This window comes from Neoarius graeffei, chromosome 17 (genome assembly GCF_027579695.1).
Source record: "Neoarius graeffei isolate fNeoGra1 chromosome 17, fNeoGra1.pri, whole genome shotgun sequence".
In the NCBI taxonomy this organism is placed as follows: Eukaryota; Metazoa; Chordata; class Actinopteri; order Siluriformes; family Ariidae; genus Neoarius; species Neoarius graeffei.
The window spans coordinates 44,390,745-44,402,731 of record NC_083585.1 but is presented as its reverse complement, the minus strand read 5'-3'; the positions used below and the strand labels follow the sequence as shown (position 1 = coordinate 44,402,731).

Below are 11,987 nucleotides of genomic sequence, written 5' to 3'. Positions count from 1 at the left end.
CTTAGGTGTTAATTCATATTAATTTTCTTTCTTTCTTTCTTTCTTTCTTTCTTTCTTTCTTTCTTTCTATTTTCATTCATTCATCAATGCAATAAATCAATGATTTCATTCTATATTTTTTGACAAGATTTTATGTAGTTATGTATCAATTCATTTATCCATGTGTCATTAACTTATCTGCATGTTTGTTTGTTTGTTTGTTTGTTTGTTTGTTTGTTTGTTTGTGCTCATGATCATTCACCATGTATGCATTTATATGTAAATATGTGTGACTGAATATTAGTTGAACAGTAGTTGTTTTGTTAATCAGTAATCCACTGTGTGTGTGTGTGTGTGTGTGTGTGTATGCGTCTGTCAAGGACCTCCCTAGAGTCCCCCCCCCCCCCCTCCCCTTCACTCTGTGTGTGTGTGTGTGTGTGTGTGTGTGAGAGAGAGAGAGAGAGAGAGAGAGAGCAGTGAGTTCTCAGCAGGAGGGAGACACACAACCACTCAAGACTTAAACTGGACTCCAATTCCACACTGGCTACCAAATGGATCAAACTGAATACCTTCATCTGAGTAAGTGTTTAATGTGCTTCTGTTTGTTCATGAACTCACTGACTCTATTCATTTGTCTTTTGTTTGTGTCTTATGTTGTGTGTGTTAGTTTATTTGCTGTCTAGATAGTTGGAGCGCACTTTGGACCAGACAGCCATAAATCCAGCACACTTGGCTCATTTGTGTACTTGTGTCACGTGTAGTGGCCATGCTGAAGTGTGCAGGTGATTCTGCCTCTCAGTCAGGGTCAAGGGTTGGCACTTTTATTGCACTTCACAAATTTATGGCCTTAAATTGTTTGTCTAAGGGGTCTTCATGGATGGATTTCACAGCAGATTGGTATATGTGGGGCATTTAAATGTTTGGAGGAGATTTGTTAAAATATCATTGAGCAGTATCAGGGATCAGGGCTTGATTGGGTCACGGTGTACTGTAATCTACACAGTTATATGATAATTAGCTGTGTGTTGGGTGTTTCTTACATAATTCTGCTAAAAAATAACCCAACTCGTTTACTTCTGCTCTGCACTGAGATTACTACAGCAAACGGTGAGGTTAATACTGTATATGCAAATTTAAGTTTGGCAAAACAATACAGATTTTGCACTTAGTGTTGAATAATTATTTTACAGTTTCATATAATTCATGTGTTTTATTAAACAGCCATGTCCAAAAAGCCTCGTCCTGTAGATAGTATCAGAGACATAAAGATCCACAGCTGAGCTCTGGTTCTATAACTGGGGTCCTGGTTATAAATGATAAAAGTGTTAGTTTTAATGATGCTTTATAATATTTTTATACATCAAGTAAATGTCCAGAGTTTTAATACAGGGGTATAATCTTTAATAAAGCTCTGAACTACTGAACTGAGGACGTGTTGAGTCACACTGTAAGAGTCATTTCAGTTACAGTCATTACAAGATCCTTTACTCTGATATTATTGGAAATGTTGATATAAGCCAGACATAAATACTTGCTGATTTGGAATGCAATTTAAAAGGAATATTTTGGTCAAACAAATCATAACCTTGCAGTCAGAATGTAGTCGTTAAGTGAAGGCATGTTTGGTGGTGCTACAATGCTAAGACGTTAAATTAAATTCAGTAAAATTTAATAACATACCCCACACTGAGCATTCCAAGTGCTACAGTGCTGATTATATTCTCTCAAACTGAATTTAAACAACAACAACAACAAGAAGGTTTGATTTAATGTGACTTAGAGTGTGTTAGAGCAGGAGAAACACCAAACTCTGTAAGGCTGTTGTTCGACTTACAGGACAGCACATGAACACTGGTATCTTTTTCTACACAAAAACCAGATCAAAATTCAGATTCAGAAACCAAAACAAAATCCTTGACAAAATATCTAAGAAAAAGACAAAGGCTAAAAAGCTTGCAATGCTACAAAACTTCACAACTAAAACAAATATGGCCTGTGATAATTACAAACAGATGAGTCAAATAAATGACTTTCAAGAGTAGTGTTTAATTTTTAGGACACAGTGCCCTCTGGTTGTGAGTTTGGGAATCTGATTGATTCAGGATTTCTTTACGCAGACATGAGCTTAAAGGATGTATGCAGAACCTTTATTTTTAAATAAATTTCTGAGTGGATAGTATCTCCATCCTTGACTCTTGTATGCTGCATAAACGGGAATAAAAATATATATTTTTGAGAGTTACAATCGACCGCAAAGCCAGCCAGCCCTGAGTGCGTGACGTCACAGCGGTAACCGGTTTTAAGGCCGAGGCCTTTTACAGTTATAGACCAAAGTCATATAAATAAAAATTTATGGTGAAAGTAAGAAATACCATTACCGACTTGCTCAACTAAGACTGATTTGACTTTATTGATTGTGGGTTGACTCTCATTAAAACAGGATAGGTGTTATAACTTATGCAGCATACATGTACATGCATGCATTTTCACTGATAAAACGTAAAAGGCTAATTAAATAATCAGATGAACTGAGACAATCACATTCTGAAGCAAATTAAATAATCTTATACCGGTAACTTAAACACACAATACAAGTTACATGTGTTAATCTAAATGCAGGTAAACAACGTGTTTTTGTTGTTTTATATCCAAATGAGAGTCGGAGCTTACCCGTCTGTGTTCTCGCTTCTTGAAGGCCGATCTTGTGGCTGATTGTTCTGAAACAATCTGACTTTCAGTTGTTCATTCAGTTTTCCGTTCATTCGCTTCTTCCACGTAAGGGCGAGATGGCAGCAATATCCAGTTTAGAAATCAGACGGCTGCGCCACTCATTCTCTGTTTTGTCCATACTGAGTACTCCGCCATTACTGCTTGGCTCAGGCAATTACTAAAACCCGGGATGGAAGGGGACGTCACCGGTTTTAGCAACAACCGCGGGTAGGTCACTGCCCGAGCGATATGTCACGTCCTGTTCCATCCCGGGTTTTACCAACAACCCTCGGCTCACTCCGGGAAAACTGGTGCAACTGAACTCATTTTCCTTTAAATAAATAAATAAATAAATAAATACTTTTCCTTTTCTTGTAGTTTTCTTTAATTGTTGGTACTGCACCCTCTTTCAATACGGGCTTATAGCCAACGCTCCTCAACAGATCAGAGGTCTCTTACGAGTCTTTAGTAAAATGTGCAGAGCAGAGGAGAGACCACTTCGTAGGCGCCCAACATGCCCGTGAACTTCTCGCAAAACACGTCCAAATCTTTGCAGTTTGAACATTCTTGGGTCATGAATGCAATGTAAATCCACCTTCTGTCATGTTGCTGCACCATCCAGCAACACATCTATGTGGCACGGCGATAAATTAGCTCAAAATGGAGGATCGGAGTTGCAGTCAGCTCTGTGTTTTAGTCAGGGCTTTGAACCGGTTCAAGGAACGAAAACGAAAACCGGGAACTTTTTCTATTTCACATGGAACAGAAACGAAACCAGAAACTTTATTATTTTTTATGTTCCGGAACAGAAACGCTTATTAAAAATAATGGTAACCGGTTAATACCGGTTTTTATTTCGTTCCTCAAAGTTTCCGTAGCCTACAAATAAAAAAGCCATTCTTCTCCTGCGCAAGTTTCTATGACCCGCTGGGGTTCACTTCCTGTGTGACGTTCGCTGACTGAATGGAGAGAGCGGGAAGGTGGACTACTATCACGTCTCCATTACTGAGTGTCTGAGCAAAGAAGAGCCTGAACGATGCAACCTCCCTATTGGCTGTTTGTAAAAATGTATCAGTTGTTGCCCTTCCCACGGGAATCATCGCGGGCTCGAGAGACGAGACCTGACGAGTTAGTTCGTTGGTAGCAGAACAAAATGTCTGGACACAAATCGGGTTTTCAGAAAAGGAAAGAAAATAAACGGAGGGTTGAAAATACAAAAAAGGAGGCAGAAAATGCAAAACGAGTTTTAAGGTAGGACAAATGGTTAGTTTTCTGAGGCAGCCCGCCGTGGCTGCAGGCTTTCAGTTGTGTCATTGAATGGTTACTTTTCTGAGGCAGCCCGCCGTGGCTGCCTGCAGGCTTATTTATTATAGCCCATTTAGTTAAAATAGTTGATATAAAGTGTTTATAGTTATGTGATGGTTGTCCTGATTTAGACTGGTGTTTTTTTTTTTGGGGGGGGGGGGGGGGGGTTTGCGCGATGTTGCACCCGGGTCCAGATTAGGGCAGAACCGGCCCTGGCTACATTTCAGGTGTAGTTTGTTTTATGTATGTACCGTATGTACTTGCATAGACGTGTACTTGGTCTTCCAATATGGCGTCTAACAAAATCTTGCGGCGCGGTGACGTCATGCGGTAGCCCTCTATAGGGCCTGACTAGCCTTTGGTAACACACTAAACGAATTATCTTTCATTTTTGGCACTTTTTCTGTTTGTGTAGATGGGAAGACATACTGAGAATCCAAATCGCCAACATTTGAAATAATTGTTTTGAATTATTTCTTGTCTTATTTAATGAAGGTTGTAATAGAATTAGCCTACATTTGGCTTAAGCTGGATGAGACAGAGACATAACTTTATAGCCATTTGTTAAACCGCTGACAGGGAACGTAATTAACCGTTCCGGGAACGAAATTTTTTTGTTCTAACCGGTTCGGGAACGTCTATTTAATGGTGGAACCCAAAACCGGAAACGTTAAAATTCCGTTTCTGTTCGGAACGAACCAATAGGAAAAAAATTCTGGTTCAAAACCCTGGTTTTAGTATAGCGGAAATGGCGATGAGACCGATAGACTTCCTGCGGTGACGTCATGGACGTCAAGGTCATTCACTCAGACCGCTACCTACGTAAATCACTTTAATCATAAAAATTACTATATTGGATTTATTGTGGGCGGCACGGTGGTGTAGTGGTTAGCACTGTCGCCTCACAGCAAGAAGGTCCTGGGTTCGAGCCCCGGGGCCGGCGAGGGCCTTTCTGTGCGGAGTTTGCATGTTCTCCCCGTGTCCGCGTGGGTTTCCTCCGGGTGCTCCGGTTTCCCCCACAGTCCAAAGACATGCAGGTTAGGTTAACTGGTGACTCTAAATTGACCGTAGGTGTGAATGTGAGTGTGAATGGTTGTCTGTGTCTATGTGTCAGCCCTGTGATGACCTGGCGACTTGTCCAGGGTGTACCCCGCCTTTCGCCCGTAGTCAGCTGGGATAGGCTCCAGCTTGCCTGCGACCCTGTAGAAGGATAAAGCGGCTAGAGATAATGTGATGTGATGTGATTTATTGTTAACGCTTAAAAATATTTCTGTGCCATTCTTGAGGTCTCAAGGCATTTATAAACAAAAAGTGAGGCCATGGTTCTGCGTATATGCTTTAATCAGGCCACAGGTGACTAACACTACAAAAATAAATAAATAAAAATAAAAACATTCCTTAGAAACTAAAAATATCTTACATATATACAGATTTATCTAACATTTCTCAACATGAGGTTATGCTCAAAGAAATACAAGATTATTAAGCCTATTTCTAGACATTGTTACTCATTTCAAGTTTGACATTATTCTTGTTCTATGTCACAGACAGTGTTGGGCAAGTTACTCAGGAAGAGTAATTAGTTACTTTTACAAATTACTGCCTTTAAAAAGTAATCAAATTACTTTACTGATTACTTGGTATCAAAAGTAATTAGTTTCATTACTCGTTACATTATTCATTACATTACAGTGAACTGTTATACCCAGAAAGCTTTTGTCGTTAGCTGTCCAGATGTCAGCTGTGGTGGACATAAAGTTGATCTCTCTGACTGCGGCCTTCAAATTAGATTCCATCACCGCCTATTCACTCTCGAGGTAATCAGCAAATGTCTTTCTCTGTAGCAGCCTAGTGTTGCTCTTTGTGGGTATTTTCTCTATAATGCAGAAGGAAATCATACACATAAGGAAATTATCTATAACGCAAGAGTTCCCTATGCAGACAAGAACTTAATCAGGCCACAGGTGACTAACATGACAAAAAAAAAAAACATTTCTTAGAAACTAAAAATATCTTACATATATGAGTGATTCCACGCTTATGGGTACTGAAATGGGGACATGAACTTATTCACCTAAAACCATTTCTTTTTTTACCATCAGGTCACAAAACATGTAATCTTTAATGAATGCTATGTAAAAAGATAACTTTAATTTTCTGAGATGTAATAAAAACATATTTATATGCCAAAGTCAAGCCTATGAGTTCCAAAATGATGTCTGTTACATTACTTCTGTTACGATTGTCCATCTCGCGTCTGTTACAAATTAATTACAATCTAGCTATATACCATGTTAATCTTTTTGAAAGAATGTTATGTTTATTCTACTACACATGTTTATTAATTATATTTGCTAAAACATCACCTTCCTATGTTTCAAAAAGTAATTCTACATTGTTAAAATTGAGAATATATATGTCCACAACACTTCTGTTACGTTCTGACTTTGGCATATAAATATGTTTTTATTACATCTCAGAAAATTAAAGTTATCTTTTAACATATCATTCATTAAAGATTACATGTTTTGTGACCTGATGGTAAAAAAAAGAAATGGTTTTAGGTGAATTTTTAAAAATAAGTTCATGTCCCCATTTCAGTACCCATAAGCGTGGAATCACTCATATACAGATTGATCTAACATTTCTCAACATGAGGTTATGCTCAAAGAAATACAAGATTATTAAGTCTTTTTCTAGACATCGTTACTTGTTTCAAGTCTGACATTATTCTTGTTCTGTGTCACAGATTAGTTTGCTGATTTCAAACATTTATTTTTAGAAAAAAGCAAAATGAAAAATCTGACAACACAACAAGATCATTTCAAGTCCTGAAATAATCTTAATAATTTGATATTTGCTTCACAATAAGGAATATTCAACACGTTGGAATATATCCATGATTTTTTTTTTATTGATATCATTTTTGCAATGTACATACAACAGCTTTAGTGAAGCACAGTGAGGGTATCCCTGACGCTCTTCAGCACTAAAATGATCACACCTCCAAACTATCACTCTGAAGACAGTGATTCCAGGTTCAAGAATCACGTCGATCTGAGATACTGAAGACGAAGAGTTCAAGGCGTTTTATGGAAGTGGATGATTTAACCTTGTGTGGTGTTCGTATTTTTGTTACCCAGCCAGTGTTGGTGGGTCCGGTGGACCCGCTGCATTTTGGTTCTTTAAATTCAACACAAGCAAACAATTTTACATTAAATACTTAACAGATGTTCACTTCACCCCAATTACAAGCAACATAAACAGCATATATGGTTAATATATATGCTGTTTATGTTGCTTTACCCTTTACCTTTGTTAGATTACATTTATTTAAAAAAAAGTGCTACTCGTTTGTTTGTTTTTTAATAAAATGTAATTTAACAAAAAGAAAATCAATTACAGTCAAGATATGAGTGGAAAAAAAGATGTTTATCTTCAAATTTACAAATGAAGCAAGGTTTTTCATAACAACTGATTTTTATTTCTTTGAATTTCGTTCGAAATGTAACCCATTCAGTTCAGTTTACACGACACAAGCTGAACACATACCGTAACCATTGTCAGTCTATACAACACATCATCCCCATGCTCGTCTTCGTTTCGGGACTGGCTGATGCTCCATCTCATCCTCTTCTTCAACGTCACTGTCAGACTCTGAATTTTCAGAAATGTGATCTTGACGTTCTGAAACGTCTTCCTCTACATCATCATCAAAAGCTTCTCTCTCTTCCAAAATCATTTGCAAGTCCATCTGAGCAGAGAATCTTTTGGCCATCTTGATCAGTTGTGATAAGGAGCCACATTGGAAAAGCTATATTTATTGTGTCCCGCCCCCAATTTATGGGAACTTCTGTCTTGGTTCCCGCAAGACAGAGAGTAAAATGTGTAGGAATGTGAGAGCAGACAGGTGTCGGTGCTTGAACGGCAGAGGCAGAAACACAAAACTCACACACACACTAACAGCAGGCCCAGACAGGAGGAGGACAGAGTGAAGGTACACACTTTTATTAGCCCCGGGTCCAGTGGACCCGAACATCCTGTATGTACAGTGGGGCAAAAAAGTATTTAGTCAGCCACCAATTGTGCGAGTTCTCCCACTTAAAAAGATGAGAGAGGCCTGTAATTTTCATCATAGGTACACTTCAACTATGAGAGACAGAATGGGGGGAAAGAATCCAGGAAATTACATTGTGGGATTTTTAATGAATTAATTGGTAAATTCCTCAGTAAAATAAGTATTTGGTCACCTACAAACAAGCAAGATTTCTGGCTCTCACAGACCTGTAACAACTTCTTTAAGAGGCTCCTCTGTCTTCCACTCGTTACCTGTATTAATGGCACCTGTTTGAACTCATTATCAGTATAAAAGACACCTGTCCACAACCTCAAACAGTCACACTCCAAACTCCACTATGGCCAAGACCAAAGAGCTGTCAAAGGACACCAGAAACAAAATTGTAGACCTGCACCAGGCTGGGAAGACTGAATCTGCAATAGGTAAGCAGCTTGGTGTGAAGAAATCAACTGTGGGAGCAATTATTAGAAAATGGAAGACATACAAGACCACTGATAATCTCCCTCGATCTGGGGCTCCACGCAAGATCTCACCCCATGGGGTCAAAATGATCACAAGAACGGTGAGCAAAAATCCCAGAACCACACGGGGCGACCTAGTGAATGACCTGCAGAGAGCTGGGACCAAAGTAACAAAGGCTACCATCAGTAACACACTACGCCGCCAGGGACTCACAGGGACGCCGCCATACCTACTGTGAAGCATGGGGGTGGAAACATCATGCTTTGGGGCTGTTTTTCTGCAAAGGGACCAGGACGACTGATCCGTGTAAAGGAAAGAATGAATGGGGCCATGTATCGTGAGATTTTGAGTGAAAACCTCCTTCCATCAGCAAGGGCATTGAAGATGAAACGTGGCTGGGTCTTTCAGCATGACAATGATCCCAAACACACCGCCCGGGTAATGAAGGAGTGGCTTCGTAAGAAGCATTTCAAGGTCCTGGAGTGGCCTAGCCAGTCTCCAGCTCTCAACCCCATAGAAAATCTTTGGAGGGAGTTGAAAGTCCGTGTTGCCCAGCGACAGCCCCAAAACATCACTGCTCTAGAGGGGATCTGCATGGAGGAATGGGCCAAAATACCAGCAACAGTGTGTGAAAACCTTGTGAAGACTTACAGAAAACGTTTGACCTCTGTCATTGCCAACAAAGGGTATATAACAAAGTATTGAGATGAACTTTTGTTATTGACCAAATACTTATTTTCCACCATGATTTGCAAATAAATTATTTAAAAATCAGACAATGTGATTTTCTGGATTTTTTTTTCTCATTCTGTCTCTCATTGTTGAAGTGTACCTGTGATGAAAATGACAGGCCTCTCTCATCTTTTAAGTGGGAGAACTTGCACAATTGGTGACTGATTAAATACTTTTTTGCCCCACTGTAATATAAATGTGTAGGGGGGGTGTACAGTGTGTGGTCATCGAAAATGTGTTCTGATATATGTTCTTCACAGAAAATGAGCCAAGGCCAATGAGTCTGAGTTTGAAAAAATAATTAATCGTATCATTGTTCCTTTGATAAAAAAATGAAAACGGGTCCCACAGACCCGAACACCATACAAGGGTTAAGCATGCAGGTCACTTTAGCAAAGATTCACTAGCAGAAAAGATGATGATGATGCCCCCCACGCGCACACACACGCGCACACACATATATTTATGTGAATACATTCAAAGATTTCTCAAGAAAATGTCCATCTGGAGAAATGTGCAATAAAAAAGCTCTCAGAGGTCACGTTAGGTCACATGAGGTTAGTGGAGATTCGCAAAGGTTCCAGACATAATTGACAGACATTATTTTTCTATTTTCTTTCTAATTTGTTACTCTGTGGATGTGACATTTGACTGCTGACACTCACTGACCTCTCTGTGTCTTCTGATTGGATGCAGGAACCCTACTGTCTTGTCTCTCTGGGTATTCGGATTGGGTGCACTGTGTGAAGTGTGACACTAGTAACCCTGCATCTGTTCAGTAATAGCTTGTAGACATGTCTCTCTGCGTTCTTACTGGACCCAATGAATGATAATTGTACTCGTCTGAGAGCAGTGTTGCTTTACGTACCATTATTGGCTGCACTCAGGAGGGCAAAAGGCCTCAGAAAAAAAAATCCCAGACCTCACACATTTCATTCACAAACATATATTGAGTACTTTATGTATTTTGTATTTTAAAGGGGAACAGAGGGCAATATATAGAGTAAATATAACAATAAAACACACATTAACGAACCTTATTCAAGACTTACAAAAGTTTTTTGTTCTAAGGTTGGAAAGTTATAGTGTTTTGAAAGTAGCTCGAGCAAACTATTTCCGCAGTTTGAACAGCCTACCATGATATTAATTTTATCCAATCAGAATGCACGTTCGGCGGCACAGTGGTTAGCGCTGTCGCCTCACAGCAAAAAGGTCCTGGGTTCGAGCCCCGTGGCCGGCGAGGGCCTTTCTGTGTGGAGTTTGCATGTTCTCCCCGTGTCCGCGTGGGTTTCCTCCGGGTGCTCTGGTTTCCCCCACAGTTCAAAGACATGCAGGTTAGGTTAACTGGTGACTCTAAATTGACTGTAGGTGTGAATGTGAGTGTGAATGGTTGTCTGTGTCTATGTGTCAGCCCTGTGATGACCTGGCGACTTGTCCAGGGTGTACCCCGCCTTTCGCCCGTAGTCAGCTGGGATAGGCTCCAGCTTGCCTGCGACCCTGTAGAAGGATAAAGCGGCTAGAGATAATGAGATGAGATGAGAATGCACATTCATTTTCTCTGCGTAACACTCATGACGTATGTATGTGCCCAGTTGTGTTGGCTCATTGAGGTTGGGAATAGCACGTGTGAATCGGAAAGTAGGATGAATTGTAAGTGATCGGCTACACAATGCCACAGTGTGTTGCTTTCGGGTGTAATAACAGGACCGATGGAAAGCATAACGATCCTCCAGACGTGTCTTTTCACTCGTTTCCGCTGAAAAACACCAAGCGAGTTCGAGCTTTCTTCTCTTCTTTCGTCATCACCGGAGTCGAGAGTACCTCTCCTAGGTTCAAACTGGTACCCTTCTAAGCCATAGCCTGCTTGCAGTGTGTCTTGCGGGATCTCTTCGTATGATTCGACAGAGCTGTCGCTTTCACTTGATGCGCCCGACGCCATGATTACACGCTTCTCTCCTAGTGCAGTGGGTAGGGCTGACGTCACGGTCTTTTAAAAATGGCGACTCTTGTGCCGTTTAGCGTACCGACTATTATATTTACAATTACCAAGATATTTCGTTGTTTTCTAGTATATAAATTTGATAGAATACTTAAGAATACATTACTTTGTCACATCAGCAACTGTATATATTATATTTGGTACCCCTTTAAAGCACTGCTAAAGCATTAAACCACATAAAGAAATTAAAAACATATTTTGGGTAACTATAACTTGGATTTAAGATGAATTTAAGGAAAATACACATCTGAGCAGTAAAGGCATAAAGGTCTGGCCCAAGGTATTTAGCACTGGTTCTCTGTTAGTCATAGAATTTGAATGAACAATCTTTTGAGCATGAGCTCAAAACCTTACCTATCTAGCCATCTCTAATCTGATAATTGTTTATTACCAAGCTAAAATTTGAAGTTGTAACTATGTTTCTTAACAAAGGAAATTAGTTAGAACTTAACTAAAATTATTTCAAAATTATTCAATCACAAATTTGATGTCTTTTATTTGTAAATATTTTTGCAAACTATACTGATTTTTTTCCCCCTAACTTCAATATTATGGCTATTTTATGTGGCTTCGTGACATAAAATCCAAATTAAGTCTATTTCAGTTCCAGGTTGTAACACTACTAATGCTGGAAAAGTTGTCGATTTACAAAACTGATTTATTTTTTAAATTTGGAATAAAAACATTCCCTTTCATTCATTTGGTTTCATTCATTTGGTTTGA

The 11,987-nt window shown here is 39.4% G+C and overlaps 1 protein-coding gene across 2 annotated transcripts in view; it reads left to right on the top strand.

Annotated features, from left to right (window-relative positions):
• Window positions 1–450: 450 nt before the first annotated feature.
• The window catches only part of rxrga (retinoid x receptor, gamma a), a 31,586-nt gene continuing 20,049 nt past the window's right edge, over window positions 451–11,987 (top strand). For both annotated transcript variants that reach the window (XM_060898162.1, XM_060898161.1), the window contains exon 1: window positions 451–558. In XM_060898162.1, coding sequence (XP_060754145.1) covers window positions 531–558 — 28 coding nt within the window. In that variant the 5' untranslated portion in view covers window positions 451–530. The remainder of the gene's footprint in view (window positions 559–11,987) is intronic.